This window comes from Juglans regia, chromosome 12 (assembly GCF_001411555.2).
Source record: "Juglans regia cultivar Chandler chromosome 12, Walnut 2.0, whole genome shotgun sequence".
Classification (NCBI taxonomy): Eukaryota; Viridiplantae; Streptophyta; class Magnoliopsida; order Fagales; family Juglandaceae; genus Juglans; species Juglans regia.
The window spans coordinates 28,261,247-28,284,776 of NC_049912.1; the positions used below are offsets into that span (position 1 = coordinate 28,261,247).

General features: G+C 35.6%; 3 protein-coding genes across 10 annotated transcripts; 2 read left to right on the plus strand and 1 right to left on the minus strand.

The window, feature by feature from the left end:
- The first annotated feature begins 1,152 nt into the window (after nt 1-1,152).
- LOC108983749 (DCN1-like protein 4) lies at nt 1,153-12,083 on the plus strand. Of its 6 annotated transcripts, none has more exons than XM_018955502.2 (10): nt 1,153-1,385; nt 3,039-3,123; nt 3,849-3,923; nt 4,012-4,048; nt 4,442-4,525; nt 4,710-4,770; nt 4,880-4,986; nt 10,545-10,610; nt 11,564-11,699; nt 11,788-12,083. In XM_018955502.2, the coding sequence occupies exons 1-9, from the start codon at nt 1,301-1,303 to the stop codon at nt 11,657-11,659; spliced, it is 696 nt and encodes a 231-aa protein (XP_018811047.1). In that variant the 5' UTR covers nt 1,153-1,300; the 3' UTR covers nt 11,660-11,699; nt 11,788-12,083. The 6 variants fall into 6 exon arrangements, with proteins under 6 accessions (XP_018811047.1, XP_035539283.1, XP_035539284.1 ...); XM_035683390.1 differs by having other exon boundaries at nt 11,564-11,695; XM_035683391.1 differs by having other exon boundaries at nt 1,162-1,385; nt 11,769-12,083.
- Nucleotides 12,084-16,701: 4,618 nt separating this feature from the next.
- Nucleotides 16,702-18,968, minus strand: LOC109012072 (deSI-like protein At4g17486). 3 transcript variants are annotated; one of them, XM_018993526.2, is made up of 3 exons: nt 18,422-18,521; nt 17,515-17,802; nt 16,702-17,227 (listed from the first exon to the last, which is right to left on the minus strand). In XM_018993526.2, the coding sequence occupies exons 1-3, from the start codon at nt 18,480-18,482 to the stop codon at nt 16,971-16,973; spliced, it is 606 nt and encodes a 201-aa protein (XP_018849071.1). In that variant the 5' UTR covers nt 18,483-18,521; the 3' UTR covers nt 16,702-16,970. The 3 variants fall into 3 exon arrangements, with proteins under 3 accessions (XP_018849071.1, XP_018849070.1, XP_018849069.1); XM_018993525.2 differs by having other exon boundaries at nt 16,704-17,227; nt 17,515-17,742; nt 18,432-18,968; XM_018993524.2 differs by having other exon boundaries at nt 16,714-17,227; nt 18,432-18,966.
- A 1,237-nt stretch (nt 18,969-20,205) lies between these two features.
- LOC109012074 (uncharacterized protein At2g39795, mitochondrial-like) lies at nt 20,206-22,760 on the plus strand. The gene is made up of 3 exons (XM_018993527.2): nt 20,206-20,577; nt 21,664-21,986; nt 22,273-22,760. The coding sequence occupies exons 1-3, from the start codon at nt 20,323-20,325 to the stop codon at nt 22,439-22,441; spliced, it is 747 nt and encodes a 248-aa protein (XP_018849072.1). The 5' UTR covers nt 20,206-20,322; the 3' UTR covers nt 22,442-22,760.
- The last annotated feature ends 770 nt before the right edge of the window (nt 22,761-23,530 follow it).

The window sequence follows — 23,530 nt, forward strand, 5'->3', positions numbered from 1 at the left end:
TTTAAAATTTTATATTATTAATGGTGATAGGTTAGATAAAAATTATATAATAAATTATATAATTATTATATAATAAATTATATAATTATTATATAATAATATATATAAAATATTTTTATTTTTATTTTTCATTCGGTCCGGTCCAGGGTGGAAAAATCCCAAACCGGGACTGGAACGAAACTTTTTGGTCTTTTAAAATATGGATCGAGACCAACCGGTCTTAATCTCAATCTGGTCCGGTCCAGACCGAAACGGTCGGTCCGGATCGACCGTCTATCACCTCTAGTAGTAGAGTGCGTAAGTGTTGCACAATTATTTTGAAAAAGAGTGAGGCCTATTATTAAAAAATATTTTTTTCATGTAGATCCCGTATTTATTTATTTTTTTTCAAAAGAATTGCGTGATATTTGTGTATTTAACAACTACAAATATCATTTCTCATATAAAAATAAACCAAAGATCTTTGTCTTTTGAGAGAGGTGCAAAGGGCTCTTATAAAGAAGTTCACACACGTAAGACTAAAAATAAGGGTTGATTTGGTTATAAAAAATTAAATCATCTTACCTCATATAATTATTATAATTTTTTTGAATTTTTATATAAAATATAATAAATAATTTAATTTTTTAAATCTTAAAATAAAAATAATATTAAAAATTTTATATTATAATAATATTTTATTCAACTTTTAACAAAATATCTCATCTCATTTGAACTGCGAAACTAAATGAGACATAAGAAAAATTCTGCTCATCATTCTCATACATCACATATAATTTTTTAATTTTTAATTTTTTTCTCTTATCAAATTTATCAAATATATAGTATATAGATGATGAGTTAAAAATTTTAATTAATTTAAGAAAAATAAATTAAATTAAATTAAAATAAAATAAATATAGTATGTAACGTATGAGAATGATAGCAGAATCTAGAAATAAAGTGTGTTATGGGAAATCTTACACGTGTGAATATCAATTTGATCAGTGTACGGAAACTTTGAACCGGAACGAACAATCCAATGGGCGGGCGGGCAATCAATCTATCGAACAAAACCCGACCGCCCTTGAAAGTTACGCAGCCCACTGACACAATATCACGTCATTTTTATTTCTTTTTATAAATATATACACTCAGAAAACCGAGTAAACCAAACAAGAAAACCCCCCCTCCCCCCTTCTCTCTTTCTCTCTCTGGATTTGGCGTTCCGCATAGCAGAGTTTCCGAGCGACGATTAGCTTCTTCGCTCATCGGGGTTTGGTCTTGATTCTCCGATCCTGTCTCGCTGGAATTCCTGAAGATGCGACGTTCTGCATCCAGGAAAACGGGTCAACCAAATTCGACGTCGTCGGCCAATTCTTTACCCACCGATATCTTCCGCTCCGGTATTCGATCCTCTCCCTCTACCCTAACTCTTTCCTACGGTTCAATTTGTTCCGTTGAATTCCGTTCTTAATTCTTTTTTCTCTGAATTTGAGGTTAATCTTCGGTGTTAAATGTGAATTGTGATTTGAAAATGAATTCTGTTGTTCACGAGCTCGTGTTTTGAATTTAATTCTTTCATTTATCATGTGTGCATATGGTACAATTGAATGGCTCATACTTTTGCATTGAATAAAGAGAGACACATGGATTTAGGTGGTTTGACATAAAATTCTATATTACGGGTCGTCTGATGGCAAAATCTACTCTATTAGGTGATTTTACAATCTCTCATAGTCTCACTTTGTCCTCAATACAATAGAGAAAATAGAGTTGGAAAAAGGTTCAAGAAAATGTCGTTCTTGTAAAAATCTGGAGAGAGAATCCCATGGGAGTGTAGAGAAGTTCTCTTTACGTTTATAGAGGTCCCATCATTTTTTAATTTATAAGTAAACGATTATATTGATATGAATAGACATAGCTCAAGTACACAAGGTGGTATACAAAAGGTAACACGTATTTAGGGTGAGGAAATGGAAACAAGAAATTCAAGAAAATCGAGGCCACAAAAATCTACAGTTGTGGCCCAAAGAAAAAGAGTGTTGACAAAAAATAATATAAGTTCTTCTGATGAACGCTCATTGTCTTCAAAACGTCCAGTCATTTCGAGATTTGTCCAACTGGCCACGAGCTCTATCACTGTGGTAGGCATAACTCAAGCTAACTCTAATCTGTTGAACACTTCATTCCATAACGTTCTAGCAACCTCACAATGCTACAGTAGATGATCCATAGTTTCACCATTTTTCCTACACGTACAACACCAATCTACTATGTACAACACCAATCTACTATGATCACCCTACATTTCCGTAGATTATCCATCGTCAACCATTTTATCGAAAAGGAATCAGAGCTTGTTAGGGATAAAAGCAAATTTGAGCAAAGAGAAGAAAAAGAAACATTGCAGTTCTTTTCTTTTTTAGATATGGCTCCTCATGGAAGCCAAAATAAAGGGAATTGTGAGTAAAGTAGGTTGACATTTCCTCTGTTCCAACTGAAATTACCTCTGTAAAATAGATGAGATTTGGAGAGTATGTTAAGTTTAAGGAAGAAAACCTTAAAAAATTATCGATATTATTACTTTTGTCCTTACCCCACTTTCTATATATGACCAAACAAAGTATTAGTGTCTATTCTCTTGTTATATGATCGTAGGGTGCTAGTGGAATGATCTGGAAATGATGCAGAACTTGAAGTTTGGTAACAGGCCGTTCATTTTTCTTTTTCTGAGAATTTTGCAGATATTTCAGTGAGAAATAGTTGGGTAAATTATTGCATGGATTGGAAAACGTGTGAACAGCTTTCTTATATATGGGAGGACAATTAAATTTAGATGTGTATGCTCCATCTTAAGTCCCATTTAATGGATGAGGAGGATCCACAGAGCCCAATTATGGCTTAGTTGAGTTGCGTGATAGCCGTTATGAATACATTGAAATAAAAATGTATCATTCCATCGCTTATGTATTTGTGGTCAACTATTTCATTGGTCAATTTTTTGTTCTAATACTCAGGTTCCAGTTTTTATAACAGTATCAATCTCATCTTTTCAGCCTCAAGTAAAGCAACTTCAAAAGAGTTGGAACGAATTGATAATCTATTTCATTCATATGCAAATAGGTCTTCTGGTATGATTGAGTAAGTCTACTCTATCGAAATTCAGATTCTTATCTGTAGCTTTAGTATTTGACTGTTTGCCTTTTAAATTGTTTAAAACTTAAAGTTGTATTTTCCAATTTAAGTATTACAGAGTACTTGTAATCCAGTTTTGGTTGGCACTTAATTTTATATGTAATTATTTACTCGGCTTTATTTATTTAAATTTGAAGGCATGCTAGGCTGATTTGTACATTCTTTTGGCTAGTCATGTACAACTTGTTAAACCTCTACATAGATTTCGACTTCACTTAGGCTGATGTGTTCATTCAAAGGCATGGCTAGGTATATGTTTGCTATGTCGAAAGGTAATTTTGGTCATCATGAGAATGGTGTGAATAGAGGGAAGTTCTTCTTTGGAGCTCGCTAGGAACTTGCTGAACTGCTTTTGCCTTCCTTCATTGCATTACTGGCTGCCTTTTGGGCTTTATATAATGTGATTCTTTCTTTGATTCCATAGCTTTTTTAGATTTTTGGTTGTAATCTTGAGGATGTATTATATTTATCCAATTACTTGTTACTTATAAAAAAAAAAAATTATCCAATTATTATTTATAATAGAAACTTGATTTATTTCACCCAACCTTTATGATGACTAGCTTTGGTGTCAAAATCTGTCTCTTAACTTTTCTATATAGGAAGCTTTTTTTCATGTTGGAAATGCAAGCACAATCCTAATATACGTACTATTTTTTTTCTTTTAACAGCCCAGAGGGAATTGAAACTCTTTGTTCGGATATGGAAGTAGATCATACTGATGTGAGGATCTTGATGCTTGCCTGGTAAGCTTTTTATAGAGTTATTGTATATTTCTGTCCTTATATTTCACCCTCTAGCCCATTTATTAAAATTGATGGCTACACGTTTCAGGAAAATGAAAGCGGAAAAACAGGGATATTTTATCCTGGTAAGGATATTTTATTTACAGCATTTCCCTTTCTGTTCTTTTTTTTTCATCTTTTTTTATTACATTGTTACATGAACATAATAGAAAATTATTGTTTTCAATACTCTTTGAAAATTTTTATATACTTGTCAACATCACCATAGATCATCGAAAAGCATCTAGGAATTTTTATAAAAAGCTCAAAACATCACCAAGTAGACAAGCAATATATTTCAAGCATGCACAAGTAAACTAATACTAACACTAACACAAACTAATACATCACCATGAAGAAATGTAGGGCATTCTTCTTCTTACTCCTGTTCAATTCTTCGTGTTTTTCATACTCTAGACACCATGTTGCCTGTTTATTACGTTCATTCATATATTGAGATGATGCTACTTATTTTACAGGAAGAGTGGCGAAGAGGCCTTAAAGCACTGAGGGCTGACACTATAAATAAATTAAAAAAGGCACTCCCAGAGCTGGAGAAAGAGGTAAATATCTGAACTAGTTTTCTTTCAGATACTAACTAAAAAAAGAAGTTTTCTTTCTGGAAACTTACCAGCAATTAGATATGTTTATAACATGCATAAGATGCTATGATGCTACTGATGATGTTAAAGAAAAAAAGGTTGCAAGTGTACTAATTTTTCCATTTTTCAAATATTCCCTGAGAAGGTTAAGAGGCCATCGACCTTTTTGGATTTCTATTCCTATGCATTTCGATATTGTTTAACAGGTACAATTTTTTGGCGCCATTTCGTTCAATCTCGAAACATATATATAGATTTTTATTTCATAATAGTTTCCTACTTCTACTTTCAACCACCTGTTATTTATTCTGCCAGAGGAGAAACAAAAGAGCATAGATATAGAGAGCATATGCGAATTATTGGATCTCGTTTTAGGCTCCCAATTTCACGCACAGGTCGACTTGTTTATTCAGTATTTAAAGGTGAGTGATGCCTAAGTTGAAGTATTTCCTCTTTCTTTTTTTTTTTGTCATTTTTTCACAGTTATAGTTGTTCGGTTATGTTATTTATTGACTGTCGTGATTGATAGATCTGCAGCCCTCTTGTATAGTTGTGAGGGAAGGTTTCACTTCAATGTAAGCTGCTAAATATGTATAGTTCCAGCTTCACTCTAGTTTTCCAGCTTAATGATACACTGCTTGGCATTGTTATACCAATGAACTCTGCCATATTCCATGAAAATTAGAATTGAATTGCTGACTTGTTTCGCTTTTCTGCTGAGACTGTGGAGATCTATCTTACCCCTTTTAAGAAGTATGATGTGGTTACAAACAGATTGGTTTGATAGGCTTAGACTAGAAAGCAAACATCCTCTTTATAGGTGATGCTAATATTTTGAAATGCTTGATCATACATAACCTTCTCTTTCTCTCTCATATGCAAACTGTTAGAGGACATGGTTGTAGTTAGTATAACTTATGAGAGTATAATTGTCATTTGTATGTAGTATGTATATGCTTTTGAACATCAATGAATAACAAGTAGTATTCTCTCTCTGTTCGACTACATGGTATCAGAGAGTTGAGTAGTTGGTTGGTGGTGATTGTGCAATGGAACTAGTGGTGGTTAGTGTGGTATCACCATCGTTGTCTGTGGTGGTTAGTGTGATTTTTCGTTTTTCCTCTTCATCGTTGGCGGCCGGCGGCTTTTTTATTTTCAAGATATTTCTGGTGACTTCAGGTGTCGTCTCTGGTACTGGGTACCATAATCGAGCTCGTTGGCGTTGTTTGTGCACTCCGATGAGCTTCCCATCGTCATCGGTTGCTGGAAGGCCTGTTTATCGCCGGCGACGTCGAAGTCGCAGGGTGTTTGGTTGCAGGTCTCAACTATCCAATCCTCGACTGCGTATCCCCCCAACTTAGAGTAAAAGCTTATTCCTATCCGGAATAACACCCGTTTAGTAACAAGAATACAGTAAACCCAGCTTCACTTATCCTCGTTTAGGATAACTTATTCCCCTTTAAGGTCAGTTTTGAAGCCGGTACCAGCAATACCCGAAACATACCCGATACAGACCGATATAATCCGATACAGGCCGGTTCAGTCCCAATACATCCCGGTTCAGACACTATACAGGCCGATTCTGAGCCGATACGTGCTTGTTTTGACCCGTACAGGCATATTCCACCTGATACAGATCCGAAATTTGGGTTCTTAAGCTGGGTTTATACTTTTCCAGATTGTATTTCTCGGTTTTTCATCTATATTTCATATTTTGTGTGGATTCTTTGTCTCCAAGTTGAATTGTTGTGATATTTTTTATCCATGGCAACTAAATTTGAGTCACTGTCTCTTGCACCAAACTTTAATATGTCTATGACTTCGGTGAAGTTGAATGTAAAAAACTATATCTTGTGGTCAAAATGTGTTAAAATGTTTTTAAAAGGCAATGGTCTTCTTCGTACTCATTTGGTTGATCCAATGCCTGACTCAACTAGTTCTACATTTGCTCGGTGGGAGCAAGAAGATGCTCAAATCTTGTTCCTGATGTTGATCAGTATTGAGCCTAATATTTGCACTAGCTTAATACATTTTGACACCGCTCAAGAGATATGGAGGTATCTCAAACAGATGTATTCGGGTACTAGGAACATAACCCATTTTTATGAGTTGTGTCAACAATTCTTGGGTTGGAACATGGTGCTTTGGGCTTGGAAAAATATTATTCTCAAGTGATGAGCATATGTAAAGAACTCAAAATATATCAACCTATCACTTTTGATGTTTCAAGTATGCTACAGCAACGTGAAAAGTTTAATGTTGTTCAATTTCTTGTTAGCTTAAAACCTGAGTATGAATCGGTGCGTTCTCAAATTTTGGCTAGTCCACAGCTTCCCTCATTTCTTGATGTGTTCTCCCGACTTCAGCAAGCCACATTATCTGGACAAGGATCTCAGTTATCTTTTGATCAGAGTAATGAGATATCCGCTTTAGTTGCTTCCTATGTTGCTCTTGGTGGACGTGGAGGCCAGGGTGGTAGAGGTGCACATGGGGGACATGATGCCAGAGGTAATTGCACTCGAGGTCGTGAATCTCGTAAGTGCACCCATTGTGGTCAGACTAACCACTCGGTGGACTATTGTTGGGATCTACATGGTAGACCATCTGGGCCTACTAATCAGGCTATTTGCCAAGATGCTACATCACTGTCAACAAGCTCCAACCTGACTCCAGAGATAATTAGCATATCGAATGATGAGCATGATCAGTTTTTGAGTCGCATACAAGCGGCTTCATCTTCCATAGCTACTCTTGCTTATTCAGGTACAACATTCGCATGTTTTGTCTCATCTATTCAAGATCCATGGATCATCGATTCATGAGCGAATGAACATCTGACCGGTTTGTCTTATTCCTTATCTAAGTTAGATACTATGACATTTCCAAAGAGACTCTTGCTAATGGTTCTCTTGCTAAAGTTACAGGCATTGGATCCACTAAGCTCATTGATTCTATATCCTTGTCATATGTTCTATACGCTCCTAGTTTTCCCTTTAGTTTGTTGTCCATTAGTAAAATTACTCAAACTCTTCAATGTTCTGTGACCTTTTATCCCTCTATATGTATCTTTCAGGATCTCAATACAGGGAAGAAGATTGGTACGGGGCATAGAGATGGTGGTCTGTATTACCTTGATGTCAAACAGTCACCCACTCGAGCCCTCACATCTTCATCATCATCTACTTTTGAATGGCATTGCCACCTTGGACACTTATCTCTCTCTCTTTTGAAACGACAAGTTAGGAATATTGGAAATGTGTCTTCTTTTCCTTATGCAGCATGTCAGCTTAGCAAACACCATCGTGTCTTTTGTACCTCAAGTTGATAATCGAGCATCTAGTCATTTTGAATTAGTTTCTTATATATGGGGACCAATCAACATTGTATCAAATAAATTTTAGTATTTTGTTACATTTGTTGATGACTATTCTCGTATAACATGGTTGTTTCCGATGAAAGCACGATCTGAACTTTTTTCTATATTCAAAGTCTTTCGGGAAGAAATTAAAACTCAATTTAGACAAAAAATTCAAGTTTTGCATTTTGACAATGCTAAAAAATGTCAATCTAGTGCCTTTGCTACTTAAGTAATAAATGAATTGTTCATCAAACTTCATGCTCTTATACATCCCCAATAAAATGGAATGGGTGAATGCAAAAATCGCTATTTGTTCGATGTAACCCGAGCACTTTTACTGCACATGCGTGTTCCTAAACGTTTTTGGAGTGACGGTGTTCTTATTGCGTGTCGCCTTATTAACCATATGCCTTCATCAGTCCTCGATGGTTCCTCTCCCTTCTCCATCTTGTTCCCTTCCTCTCCATCTTTTATCTCCCTCCAAAAATCTTTGGTTGTGTTTGCTATGTTTATAACCTTGACCCAGATTTTGATAAGCTTGATCCACATGCTACCAAGTGTTTTTTGTTGGTTATTTCCAAACTCAAAAAAGATATCGTTGCTATAGTCCTATTCTTAGACGTTACTTCACGAGTGTTGATGTAACCTTCTTTGAGTCCATACACTATTTCTCTGACACATCTTCGGTTGTTGAGTGTGATCCTCTACCATTACCTACTCTTACCCTTTCTTATGCACACTTACCCACTTTTACCCAACCTCCCTCGGTGCCTTCCCTTGTTCTTTTACAGGTGTACTCGCGTCGCTTGCGACCCTCGGCTCCCATGCCTCCACCAATATTTTCTCCATCTTCAGATCCTAAGTTACCTAGTGCTTTAGAGTTTCCACCTATTGCTCTCCAAAAAAGTATTCGTTCCTGTGTTACTCAACATCAGATTAGCCAATATTTCTCTTGTCATACCTTAGCTCCATCATTTTCATGTTTTACTTTTCAACTTTCAAAACTTTTTGATCCTAAGAAAATTCTAGATGCTTTATCTAATCTGGGATGGAGGACAGCTATGAAAAATGAAATGGATGTTCTTCACCATAATGGGACATGGGATCTTGTTCCTCTATCACCTGGTAAACAACCTATTAGTTATAGATGGGTATATACAATCAAATTCCATTATGATGGTTCTATGGAACGTCTAAAAGCTTGCTTGGTTGCTAAGGGTTGCACTCAAATTTATGGCATTGATTACGATGAGGCTTTCTCCTCGGTTGCCAAAATTTCTTCCGTTCGAGTATTGATTTCTCTTGCTGCTAATTTGGATTGGTCCTTATTTCATTTGGATGTTAAAAATGCATTCCTACATGGCGACTTAAATGAGGAAGTGTATATGGAGCAACTACCTGGGTTTGTTGCTCAGGTGGAGTGTCGAGGTACTGTGTGCAAGTTAAAAAATGCATTATACGGTTTGAAACAATCTTCTCGAGCATGGTTTGGGAGGTTCTTAGATGTTGTATTGGCATTTGGTCTTCATAGATGCCAAACAGACCATTCGGTACTTCACCTACATAGTGATACAAGTCATATCTTGTTTGTTGTATATGTGGATGACATTGTAATTACTGGGAGTGACTCAGTTGGAATTGCTAGGTTGAAACAATTTTTACATGATTAGTTTCAAACAAAAGACGTGGGCAAACTTAGATACTTTTTTGGAATTGAAGTCGGTAGATCTAAAAAAGGTATTAACCTATCTTAGAGAAACTATGTATTTGACCTTCTGGAAGAAACTGACATGTTAGGTACACGACCTATTGACACTCCTATGGGTCCAAATCGTAAACTCTCGAAAAAGGAAGGGGAGTTGTTAGGAGATCTATATCGGTATTAAAGACTTGTTGGGAAATTGAATTATTTTACTATCACTAGACCTAATATCTCTTATGCAGTGAGTGTAATGAGCCAATTTCTACAAATACCCAGAGTCTCACATTGGGGTGCTGTAGTCCATATTCTTCGTTATCTTAAATGAGTTCCTGGCCTTGGATTGTTGTGTAGATCAAATGGACATCTTAGAATTGAAGTTTTTTCAGATGCTGATTGAGCAAGATCTCATTCAGATAGAAGGTCAACTACTGGATATTGTACTGTTGTGGGATGAGTAAGAAGCAAACAATAGTAGCTCGGTCTAGTGCAAAAGCTGAATACAGAGCAATGGCTCACACTGCTAGTGAGCTGACATGATTGCAACACTTTCTTGATGAGAGTGGGTTTCCAATTCTTGTCCATCTTCAGTTATTTTTTTATAATCAAGTTGTCGTGTATATTGCGTCTAATCTTGTGTTCCATGAGAGAACTAAACACATTGGGATTGATTGTCACTTTATTCAGGATAAGATACTAAGTGGTGACATAGGTTTATATGTATGCACCAACTTGAGGGGGGAGTGTTAGATGATATGGTTGTAATTAGTGTAACTTATGAGAGTATAATTGTCATTTGCATGTAGTATGTTTATGTTGTTGAACATCAATGAATAACAAGTAGTGTTCTCTCTCTCTATGTTCAACTACACAAACAAAATAAATGAATAACTGGTTCTTGTATGTTTGTGTTCCAAACACAGACTCAGAATGATTACAAGGTCATAAACATGGACCAATGGATGGGCTTCTACCGCTTTTGCAATGAGGTACTCTTAAAGTTTGGTTATAGAGCTTGTGTTTCTCCCTATTTATTTCTTTTTTACCTATACTGTATTTGTACGCATGTGTACTCACACGGACAATTTATTACCTGCGACATGGGGCTCATGCACACAAACTCACCCTTACCACTTGGGCTACCCATGGGTGGGTAAGTACCTGTCTGTTTCATGAAGAAGTAAAAACTCTAAATTTGACATATAATGAATTATCTCTGGTGCAAAGGTCACTGAGTTGTCTGGGGTGAAGTTTTTAGTTGCAACTTACACTGAATGAATTCTAAATTAATTCACCACAACCTCGTGTTTGAGAGATCTATAGCAGTTGGGTAGTCAAGCATTACCGTCATAAAATTTGTAAATAGAGCTCCACGTTTCCAATTTCAAAGCTTTTGTAAGACTCACTTTACATATTTTTTATGATCCAACTCGAGGCCAAGTCCATGGCATTCCCTTTTTAATGAATTGCATTGGTGGAAGATGTATAATTTTAACTGACGATCAGACCCTTTATTTTTTTTATTTTCGTTTGTTTTGGTCAGTGAACCTCTGATTTCGATTTCCTGTAAGTTTTCTCGGCATCAGGACTAAACTCTTCCAAAATGAATCATACCAAACCACATGACGGTTTGGTGCTACAAACAAAATTGATGACTAAAGATGAATGGTAATTTTTAAATTTAATAATAAGACAGAAAAGTAAATGGGTAATGGAGTGGAAAATGATTCATTTTGTAGGTGAATAAAAAGTTTTCTCCCTAGACGTCTTAAGCTACCAATAACATTGCATTTGATATTGTGTTATTGAGCAACTCCTTTTCAAATCCAATATAGAAACAATTTTCTTTAGCTGCTGGATTTCAAAAGACGAGAGGGGTGTGTGTTGATTCATGGCTTATCATTTTAAAATCTGACCTGACATTGACACTATTTTTTTGCAGATAAGCTTTCCGGACCTTAGTAATTATGATCCTAACCTTGCTTGGCCCTTGATTCTGGACAATTTTGTTGAATGGTTGGAAGCAAAGCAGAGCTAATTAATATCCCTGCTGTAAACCAAAATTGTTGTTGAAGTAGGTAAGCCTGAAATCCCCTTCCCCAATGTTTTTTTCATCACATTTTTTATGCATCTCACTTTTTGTCAAGTTCACTGTTATGTTTGCAGGATCCCTCGGACTACACACATCAAAGGCCTGAGGATTTCCCTTCTTTTTCTTTTTTTTTTTTCTTTTCTCCATTTACTTTTAAACATAATATTCATGGCCTAGCTCCTCACCTTTGGAAGCTACTTGTTTGTGTTACAGATAATGCTTAAGAAAGTCTTGATATATTTTTTGTTCACTGTTGTTGCGGCTCCTACTGTCATTTTATACATGGATGCTCATACTATCCTTATCTGCTGTAAGTTACTAATATTTTAAGCCTGCTTATAATATGCTCTTTTATGTTGTTGCGATCAAATTATGGATGTGAATTATAGACTTGGCAAGGCATTTTTTGGAAGTGAAATACTTTAGCCACGAAAAAATTACACAAAAGTAAACTCATAAAGCGATGTGGCTTGATGTAATACGTCAGATTGTAAAATTATTTTTATAATAAAGTAGATTTAAGAGATCATCAGTTTGTGAGTTAATTTTTACATAATTCCTATGTGTCTGCAATACTTCTCTAGTTAGAATTCCATCTTAATGTTTTATCTTCAATATGGACAACCATAATAAACCAATTGGGCCTTCTCCTCTTAAAGAATGATAGTTCTTGATGTGGCTCGATACCTTCGATAATTCCCATAATTGTGTTGTGCAATTTTTAGTAAAAATTCTTTCATTGTGATGGCGTATTATCTCCCTCCCATCTGCCTTGGCTTGTGGCTCTCAATATTTGCTTTGATTGAAAGACGGGCTGTATATGGCCGCTTCTCCATGGACAGATGCAGTAGGTGATTTCTAGCCATTACTACCCTTTATTCTGCGTGTCTTAATCGATGATGTTATTGCTAGGTGCCATGTTCCCCATGTCTTTGTCAATGACCCCAAAATATAAATACTAAGGTTGTGTTTGGATATTAAGATAATTTTAGATGATTTGAATTGATTTGTCAAAAATAATGTTTTGTGAAATCTATTAAGATGTGTTTAAATGTAAATAGGTTGAAATGTGTCTATATGTATGAAGTAAACTGAGATGAGCTTACATTTTTTATGAAAAGTTGAAAAAATAATGAATTTCATCGATGATTAGTTTGAAATGTGAGTGGAGATCACTCAAATCAACTAAACATAGCTCATTCAATTTTAAGGTTTTTTTTTTTCTTTTGTTCTCCCATGCATCCATTTTGGAGTAGATCATCTGGTTAATATTAAGTGCGATTGTGCATAAATTTTTTATTTGGGGTGTAATCTTTTCGATAGCATGGATTCTGAGAATTAGGATATATTTTTCATTATAAAAATAAAAAACTCATATTGAGAACTTCCATGTTAATTTACCTTGATTGGCGCTAAGGAATGATGCCGATTACGAAGAGTTTCACAGCACGGTTTGTGCCCTAAAAAAGGGAGTGAGAATAAAAAAATAATAATTTAGCAAAAAAAGGATAATAAGAGACGTTATCAAACATGATTGAAGAGTGAAAAGACATAGGAGATGACTCCACTTGTTATGAAGGCTCAAGAATTTTAGGGCTGGTTTACTTTCATAGATAAAATTTAAAATTTTAGAAATTTTAAAATTTTTTTATCTCATTATTATAATTTTTTTAAATTTCCATATAAAACAAAATAAACAATTCAATTTTTTCAAATCTCAAAATAAAAATAATATTAAAAAATATATTCTAACAACATTTTATTCAACTTTTTAACTTTAATCTCAACTCATCTTATCTCGTCTCTGAAAACAAACGAGGCCTTAATATTCCTCTGCAAGTAATCATTTACTCTTTTTTTTTTTCTTTTTCTCTCGGCAAGTAAGTATTTATAGATAAATTAACAGATACAAAACACAAGTTTAGTGGGATAAGAGTCTCTTACCGTCTTCTCAAAGCCAACACACATTACAATACAAAAGTAGAAAAAAAAAAACAAAGAGAGTGATCGGAGCAAAAAAATTGACTCACGCCTAATTCTCACAAGGGGAGACCGTTTAGTGACAATTTTTAAATAATCTAATGAATAGACTATTAAATTGTTGCTAAAAGTCACAATACAAAGGAGTGTGCTACAACGTGTTGGTTTGGACTGGCTGGAAGGAATTGTTACTTCTAGGGGTGTAAACCGGTCGGTCCGGACCGGAGAAACTGACCGGTTCGGTCCGGACCGGACCGGACTGACCAAATACATGGTCTGTTTCGGTCCATTGAATATGAAAGTTTCGATCTTCGGTCCGATCCCTGGGTGGAGATTTCTCGGACCGGACTGGACCGGACCGACCGAATAATAAAAAAAAAATTATATATATTATTTATATAATAATTATACAATTAACAATATAAAATTTTAAATATGTTATTAATACTTGTTAATATTCTATAAATTAACAATATTTTATATATATCTTAATCTAACCTCTCACTATTAACAATATAAAATTTTAAATATGTTATTAATACTTGTTAATATTCTATGAATTAACTAATATATAATATCAATTAGTTAATTATATAGTAATTATATAAATTAATAATGTAATTTTCATTTAATTTATTATCATTGATCATATAAAATATTTTTTTATTGAGTTTGTTACCTAATCCATATTAATAAGTCACTTAATTTAATTTAGTATTTTAAATAAAATTTTTTTATTAATTGATTTAAAAAAAAAAAAATATGCCGGACCGAATGGACCGACCGGATCGGACCGGACCGATAACTACTGGTCCGGTCCGGTCCCTATGGAGTGTTCGGTCCGGTTTACACCCCTAGTTACTTCTACTTTCACTCAATCTTCCACTTTCACTCGATCTTTGGTTAGGGAAAACGAGAACATAGTGTAGCAATCAAAAATTGAGACAAATCGCCGGCGAGGAGCCACCACTGGCTGTGGTGGTGCGTGCAGTACATGCACTACACCTGGAGAGGGTTGAAAGGACAGAACAGGAAGATTCGACGCCGTTGATCCCGATGGTGCCGCGCGTGGCGGCAGGAAGCTTCTGTAGGTGTGGTGGTGCGTGAAACTCGTGCACGGCATAGATCTCGCGTGAGATTTATGCACCACTTGAATAGACAGATTTCTTCTGCCGCCTTGAAGATCAGCTCCTGGGGAGGCTGGTGACGGGGTGCATGGCGGACTTTACTCGTCGAAAAGCAATAAATCAACTAGTTTTGCTACAACCGGTGAAAAACTAACATAAAAATCAAGGGGAAAAAAAAAACCTAAACAGAGACTAAGGTTGGCGAGGGAGGGAGGTGGGTGAAGCCAAAGCTTCAACCCCCCTCCCCCTAGCAAACAAATCAAACTCATAGAGGCGACGATTGGTTTACAGAAACGAGAGAGAATGATGTCTTTTGGACCTCTCGATCGACGTTCTATGGTTATGCTATAGTAGATAATTTACTACTTAGGTGAGGTAGATCATTGATCCTTTATATCGACTCCTTTTTCTTATTTCCTAATAAGCTATAAATATGTTAAAGAGGGTATCGAATTGAAGCCAAGTTGGAAGAAACAATGACTCGATTGACTACCCAATGCTCGAGTTTTAAGTAGGACCTATAGCGTTGGTTTAGCAAGAGGGGATACTTTATATTATTATTATTATCATCATCATCATCATTATTATTATTATTATTATTATTATTATTATTATCTATTTATCTTGTGTTTGAATCAGGTGTGGGTGGTGGGCTACTACATCCGGCTTGCTTGGTTGCCCTCGCTTGAGCTGGCCAAGGGCACCCTCCGCACAAGGTCGGTGTGCGGGTGGAGCCCCACACGATTTTAGGAGCCAGTGATAGGGCCCCCAAACACGCCCGAGATTTTCACGTTCATCCAGTCCTTATGTATATTAGTAAAAAAAATATTTTTTAATAAAAACCTTTTTAATGCATATTCTGTTATTAAAATTGCCCTCCCTCAGCCCCATCATGGTTTCTCTCCCTATCTTTTTCCTCTCTCAATCTCTTTTCCTCATATCCTCTATTATGTCCTTGCTGTCTCTCTCTCTATCTCTAGTTATTGTCCTGAGTATCTCTCTATGAAAGCTCTCTCTCAAGGCAAGATGACGTCATCGTAGGCAGTGAGCGGATGACCTCGGGGCCAATTTGCCTCCTGCATCTGAATAGGGGGGCACTTGGCCTTGGGGGCGGAGTTGGGACTCGAGAGCCCAACTCCTCTCGCTCATGCAGAGGTAGGGCCACCGCTCATGCAGAGGTAGGGCCACCGCCCACCCTATGAAAGATGCATGTAACACCCCTAATTTGAATGTCCTTAATTCTTCCCCACTTGTAAAAAAACATTAATTTAAAGTTGTTGAAACATTAGAACGGGCAAAACATTGAGGAAAGGTAAACTGCCTTTCGTGAAGAACAACGGGTATATTTTTTTTCCCAAATCTTGATATATCATTTGTAATCTTTTATTCAAATAAACTTTATAAATAAATAGAAATACACACAATTTAAAGCTGTACAACGTTTTGAACTCGTTTAGAGCACTTGGAACTCGTTTAGAGCACTTGGAATGAGTTAAAGTCATAGATAAAATATAGCCAAAACTTGAGTAGCCAGCCAAAAACACACCCCCTAATAAACTCAACAAAACTACAATAAATTTAGCTTGCAACTTTTTGGCTGACCAAATATAGTTAGTGAAACTGGCTAGCCAAGCATTTTTTTTCATTATTTTATTTTTTCCGCTATTTCATTTTTCCTGCTATTTCCTTCCATTTCGCATGGTTTGAACCATTTAAGTCGTTGCAGGTGAAAAGAAAAATCGTTGAGAGATTCCATTATTATTATTTTTTTTTTTTGAAAAAAAAAGTTTGTAAATTAAAAGTTAGAAAACTGCTAATGTTCTGCTACTTTCAAATCAAATCATTAGTTTCGCCCACTCATTAGAGTTCAAAGAACTACCTACAGACAGGAGAATCTGTCCAAAGGCAATGGCATGCAGTTTAACCAAAATGGGGTCAACAAAGATAAAGTTGCAGTCATTTCATAACTTTTCCTCCCAAAGAATAAAAACGTAGACTCGTACAGGCATTTGCTGCATTGCCTTCGAGGTTCCTCAAGAACATGTAGATTCTCTTCGAGGTTCCTTTGAAAAGAATAAAGAAAAATATAAATCCACGATTTTTGCCTCCTTCCTTCCCTTTGAGATTTTTTTTTTTCCTCGACCCAAAACCTAAGGCGAAGATGGAGGAAGAGCACGTTTGCGTCTGCTTCTGTTTCTGCTTCTTCCCCTGCGGATTGTGGAGCTAGAAGGAGACAATGAAGAGGAGGAAGAAGAGTTGGAAGATATGACTCTGTTTGAGTCGCTTGTGACTTTCTTTTTCTTCTTCTTCTCTTCTTCTTCTTCTTCACATGGCTTGTCTTCGATTCTATGATGCCTTATTTTAGTTGAATTTAGAGTTGCTGGAATAACACATTTGCAAAGAAATCCTATAAAAAGATGTAATCCTCGTTAATTTTGGAACCCAAAACAAAATCAACTCAAAGCAAGAGGTGCTTAAAAGCAGCTTATTTATGAAGAAATATAAGAGTCTATCTCGAATGCTACTCTTCATTATAATTTAAGTAGCTCTTCATGCATGTCAGCCACTTGAATCAGAAACCCGAAATTGAAGCAAAGGTGAACCTCTCCATTGCATCTACTGCAACAAAGTGAAAAACCCAAAACATTGACTGAAGTAAAAGAAACGAAAACAAAAACCCAAACAGGGTCTTACCGATTCTAGCAAGCCGATTGACCCAACTTGGGATTGGATTTCCAGTGAGCCTAACACAAGCATCATTGCAAAAATGGTTGCAGTTTTTGGTAATCAAATTATATGCATTCCCTCGATACTCACCTCCCAGCTCCTCCATGACTGCTCTCACCTCCGCCTGCTCCATACCCGTTTTTCCGATCAAGATTGTCTTCCTATATGTAAATCCTTCGCATTTTTTTGGTTCTCCTTCAAAAATTCCAGTTGATGGATACTCATGAGCTCCAAATGCATACTCAATACCATGGACTGAAATATACCCAATATAAAGCCTTAATAGAACGATATAATATACAAGCGGTTCATCCAGCAAAAACCCAGAAAAAAAAAAAATTGAGGAAATATACTAAAGATTGAAAATAAAGAAGAAGATTCTCTGTTTATGTTTGATTGCTGATAGATTTATAGAAAGCAGGGCAAAAAAGAAATAACTTTATTTATCACGGTGTTGAAGGTTAAGAAAGTTTTAGTACTCACATCAGACATCTCATATGTTTATTCGTCCTGTTGAGAATACATTTTGCCGTCTTTCCATGGCTACCACAACACAAAACATCCAAAACTCAATTCTGCAACACCTATTTTTCTTGAATTTTCTCATCATCCAAACAAGACACAATAAACTATCTTCTATACTCCAAGCTTTAAATCCGAACGGTAACAGCTAATCAACTAAAATGATCAAAACCAGACTGAAAAGACGAGATAAAGATCAGAAAAGCAATCTGGACTTGGGAAGCTAACCGAAGCGTAGATCTAACTAACAATGCACACCGCCAACTTCATCATCAGAGTTCAAATCTATGAAAAACAACCTCAAAGAGGACCAAAACAACAGAAGCAGAAAAAGAAGAAAGAAAAACAGTACCGTCACTGACCTTGTACACCAGAATGGTACGCTCCAAGGCCAAACCAATAGGCATACCCATTGATGGGCGTCAGATCGTACACATTGAGGTAAACCGGCACCGTTCCCGCTTCGTTTTCCCTCGAAACTTTTGTACACAACATGGTTTTCAGGATCTTACTGCATGAACATTCATTTTAAACGCACCCCACGTTTATTTCTCAGTTATAAAAACCAATACAAAATCCTGAAAGGAGAAAAATATTATATTTTTTTCTTCTTTTTAAGGGAATCAAAACTTTCTGCGAGGCGTTCCCCCGGCGGTGAATTTATTTTTGGGATATGGTTGATATATAAATCTGGGTTTGTAGATAAATGGCCCTGATGTTGGGGATTGTTTAACACTCTGAGCTGGGTCGGAGCCTACTTAAAAAGGAGATCGAGATTCTTTGAGAAAGTAACGTTTAGAGCATCTCCAACAGGCTATACAAACAGAGACTATACAATTCAGTGAATTCACTATCACGAGTCTTTTTCAGATGACGGTTTATAATAATATTTTTCTTTGAAGAAAGTATAGAGAGGGAGAGTGAGAGAAAATACGTCTATAATATCAGTTGTCAATGTTTTCAAGGGTAATAAGATATCAGCAATTAATTGAGAGGCTAGGATGTCATAATTAATTTTTTTGTATGCAATTCGTTTCGTTAATTTGATATTGACTTGACACAAAATTCTAACGAGTAGTCTAAACTCGTTTTGCAATTTGTTCACCCTTTAACATCCAACCGTTGAGATGAAAATCAGACTGGATATGCTTGAGGAGGGAGGCCAAGCTGTAAAGGAAATTGTGGTTGAAAACTAGGAAACAAGGTGTCAAAAATGCAGTAAAAAAACTAGAAAGATAGTAGTGAGAAAGAAGGATGTTACGACGACCACCGACACCAACAGTACATCAGAACGTTGATAAACAAAGAGTTTGTGGGACTGAGACCAGGTTTGGGCTAAGTGGATCAGCAATCAGTTCCTGCTGCTTCCCTGCAAATTGCAATAATATCAGATTCGCAACACCCAAAAATAAGGGAGGGGCTTCTCAAGATTCTTTAAAAGTTTGGACATGAATAAAAGGGATCGGTTTATGGCTGTTTTGGATACTGAGATAAGAAGAGATAGTTTTAAATGAGTTGAATAAAATATTATTAGAATATAAGTTTTTAATATTATTATTATTTTAAAATTTAAAAAAATTGAATTATTTATTATATTTTATATAAAAATTTAAAAAAATTATAATGATGAGATGATGTGATAAATTTTTACATTCAAACGAGGCCTTCTCAAGACAAAGCAGGTTGGGCTGAATCAAAGTTGAAACTTGTTGGCAGTTCAACCTCCTCAGCCCTCTCCTTATTTGTTTGGGTGATTTCAAACAAATAACCCAAGATGTTTGCAAGCAATCGGTATTGAGGCTTGAGCCCATTGCATGGCATCCGACCAACCCAAAATGTCAAATGGTTTGACATTTTGGCCACCAAAACGTAGCTGGTTATTGACCTCAACTTTGACCTACTTATACAAAACTGTTAATTTATTGAGAACAAGAAAAGTTTATATAAATAAATAACGAGAAATTCTATATGCATTAATATATTATACATTACATGTTTTTGTTATTTTATTGTAATATATTTATTTAAAAAATAAAAAATTATATATTAATTAAATGATAATAGGCTTTATTATTGTAACATATATAATAAATAAATAATACGTACGCGGGTGCATAAAATTTAACGGTTCTTCGCTTCTTCTGTACAGCAAAACCCCCAATATACTCTGCTTAAACCCTAACCTGTGAACTTTCTCTCTCCCACCCTTGCATTTCACTTCACTTTGCCACAACAACAATAAGAAGTCTTTCAATGGCACGTCTAATCCGACCCTTTTTTAGAAAAACCCTTTCTTCTTCTTCTTCTTCTTCTTCCGGGGCCCTTCTAATCTGCCGTCTTCAGCCACTACCACAAGAACCCCTTCTCAAAACTATTGGAAACTCTCTACTTCAAACCCAACATAGAACTTACATCACCGAAATGCGCAAATTGGCCTTCGAAGAAAACATTCTCAGACTCCTCCGCAACGAGATCCAATACGAGCTCGAACGCTCCCCTCCCACCCAGGTTTTTTTTTTTTTTTCCCTGATTGTTGTGAGTCTTTTGGTTTAGAAAGCAAATGGGTCCCCATAAAAAGTACAAGAATTTTTTTGTTGCGGCGAATATGTAAAAGAAGTAAATGTTATTTTTTTTTTAAATTAAGTATTAATTTTTGGTGTCTGAGACCTAGAGGGCTTGATTGGTTCTCTGGGATTAAATTTCGAATTGATTTTAACTGAATATTTCTTCTATTCACGTTTAGTAAATGAAAATCCTTCAATTTTTTCCTGAATTGTTGCTTACTAGATTTTTAAACCGCATAACCGTAACAGTCTCTTTTTTATTTAATGTTCTCTTAATTACTTTTCAGCAATCAAATAGAGCTTTTATTATTATTATTATTATTATTATTATTTATAAGTAAGAGGTAAATTTTATTGATACTAATGATATAGCCATAATCTGTGTACACAAAAAGTATGCAGAAGAACACCTAAATACATTCTGGGAATAGATGGAAGACAAGAAATCGTGAGCATTGTTTCAATTAAGCACAATGGTTGAAAACCAAAACAATAACGTGTACAAAAAAATTTCTGAAGCTCCACCAATGTCCGTTCTCTATCTTCAAAGCATCGCTCATTCCTTTTCGACCAAATACACCACATAATGCACAACGTGATCATCTTCCACACTGCCGCCACTTGAGGACAACCTTGAATCTCCTTTCCTATCAAATAGAGCTTAAGAGGCGATACTTGTTCTTTGGAAGGTTTTAATGAAGCCTGTGCTTTGGTTGGTTGATGAGATTTTACTTGAATTAACGGGACTGGCACTAATCAAAATCTCTTGCCTATATGAGCCTATATACAATATTATTCCCATAGTTCTATTAGTTATGTTTTCTGAAAGCGAAAAAGAATGAGTATGGTCATGATTTTGTGCTATTTTTCAGTTTCCTAGGTGTTTTTACTAGCAAAACAGGTAGTTAAAGAATTTTTCATATGTATTTTCTTCTTAGTTTCTCGAGATTTTTTTCCTAAGTAGTTTCACTTGATTAAATAGAGTCATTGGTTTTTGGCTTTAATACTTAATTATGTTCTCATGCTACAGCCTGTTGCAAAATTTGATTCATTCACAGTTGATTCCCGGCCTGGAGAGCAGTGGATTAGATTGAAAAGAAAAATTGGAGATGAAGACATTAAAGTGGAAGTCACCATGTTTGATGGAGCCATTCCTACTGCGAAATCAGGTGGTGGCACTGGGGATGAAGTCCAACTTCACATTACCTTGATTGTCAATATCAGTAAATGCAAAGATGTTGATGTCTTGGAGATCACGTGCTCGGCTTGGCCAGATAGTATAGAGATTAACAGGCTTTTTATACGCCGTGGTGATAAGATGCCAGCTCAGCCTTATGTGGGGCCTGAATTCAAGTATGTTGACTTTTTTCTTGTTTGTTTTCTTTTGATATTAAGGACCTGAAGTCAGTGTGGTATTTTGAATTACTGGAGCCAGTAGAACAATGTGTCCTTTTAATTGAATAGAACATAGCGTGAGTACTAGGAAAATAAATTTCAACTGTATGCAGACCAGAACACTGCCATATAGCACCGAATCAGATATTATTTTACTTTGTTTTCACATCACCCTAAGGTTGGGTTATAGAATTTTGGTCTGATTATGTGGTTTTTTTGTGCTTGGTTGCTTACAACTTTACAGGGAATTGGATGATGAGTTGCAAGACTCGCTTTACAAATTTTTGGAAGCAAGGGGTATAAATGATGAACTTGCTGTTTTCGTACATCAATACATGAAGAACAAAGATAAAACTGAGTTTATTAGATGGATGGGAACTGTGAAATCGTTCATTGAAAAGCAAGTGAAGTGATTTGTGATTGGTTTTGCAATGCTGTGGATGAGATTGCTCCTTGGGTCATATGTGCGTTTTCCCATGGAAATTTCAATGTAATATGTTGCTTTTGGCAGCCACTAATGAGGGACCTGCTACGGTGCTAGCATAAACAATTTTGTCGAGATGTCTGCTAAGCTTCATGCAGGAGTCATTTGAGTAACAATTTCGTCACCATGGAAGAAATTACTTGATTCTTTTGCTATGCCTTTATGTTTATGACTACTAAAAACTCTTTGAAGTGATGGGTTAAAGATTAACTTGAGTTCCCTTATACTTGGGAGCATTGCCTTTCTAATAAATCTTGTTGGATTTGAAATACTCTGTTTTGATTACAAAATGAGACCCCTCAGCTAGACAGCTGCTCGCTGCTAACTGACAGCCAACCTTTGTAGTTAGTTTCGCTCCTGAGGAAAGGCCTTAAATGTAAACTCATGTATGCTAGAATCGTGTTTGATGTTTGTTTTGTGATGAAATTAGGCATCCTCTTTATTTTGAGCATGTTGGCTGGTCTGCATCAGGTTCTGCTGCCTCTCGTCCGACTATGATTTTCAAGGCCCACAATATTAATCGACCATGTTGCCTGTATTAAAAATGCAGATATAGTTTTTTTTTTTTTTTTCTTACAATATTATCGTACTGTATTAAAACATTTAAAAAGGCTGTCCAAGCAGTATGAATGTAGCCTGTTCCAAATTCAAACGCAACAATTAGTGCTCCGTTTGGATTGAGAAGTCATCTCATTTCATCTAATCATTATAATTTTATAAAATTTTTATATAAAATATATTAAATAATTCAATTTTTATAAATTTTAAAATAACAATAATATTAAAAAATAATATTATAATAATATTTTATTCAACTTTTATCTCATCTCAACTCACTATTCAAACGGCACCTAAATTATGATTGCCGACAAACAAAAAAAAAACAAAAGTATTTTTCTTTAAATATCACAAGATTGTAACTGAGAAGAGCACTAATTTTTCCACCTAATTCCAGCAAAAACGAAAGCTCCACATCTTCCTATTGTCTCTTTCTGACTGGTGTTTTTAGTTGTTTCTT

Bases quoted from the DNA above. Each gene is read 5' to 3' on its own strand.
- LOC109012072 (XM_018993524.2), bottom strand. From the start codon at position 18,564: ATGTTGTGTACAAAAGTTTCGAGGGAAAACGAAGCGGGAACGGTGCCG. The intron at 17,803-18,431 runs GTCAGTGACGGT...GGTATATTTCAG, and splicing joins GTACCATTCTGGTGTACAAG to TCCATGGTATTGAGTATGCA. The intron at 17,228-17,514 runs GTAAGACCCTGT...ATCTTTTTATAG, and splicing joins CAATCGGCTTGCTAGAATCG to GATTTCTTTGCAAATGTGTT.
- LOC109012074 (XM_018993527.2), top strand. From the start codon at position 20,323: ATGGCACGTCTAATCCGACCCTTTTTTAGAAAAACCCTTTCTTCTTCT. The intron at 20,578-21,663 runs GTTTTTTTTTTT...CTCATGCTACAG, and splicing joins AACGCTCCCCTCCCACCCAG to CCTGTTGCAAAATTTGATTC. The intron at 21,987-22,272 runs GTATGTTGACTT...ACAACTTTACAG, and splicing joins TATGTGGGGCCTGAATTCAA to GGAATTGGATGATGAGTTGC.
- LOC108983749 (XM_018955496.2), top strand. From the start codon at position 1,301: ATGCGACGTTCTGCATCCAGGAAAACGGGTCAACCAAATTCGACGTCG. The intron at 4,049-4,441 runs GTAAGGATATTT...CTTATTTTACAG, and splicing joins AACAGGGATATTTTATCCTG to GAAGAGTGGCGAAGAGGCCT. The intron at 4,771-4,879 runs GTACAATTTTTT...TTATTCTGCCAG, and splicing joins ATTTCGATATTGTTTAACAG to AGGAGAAACAAAAGAGCATA.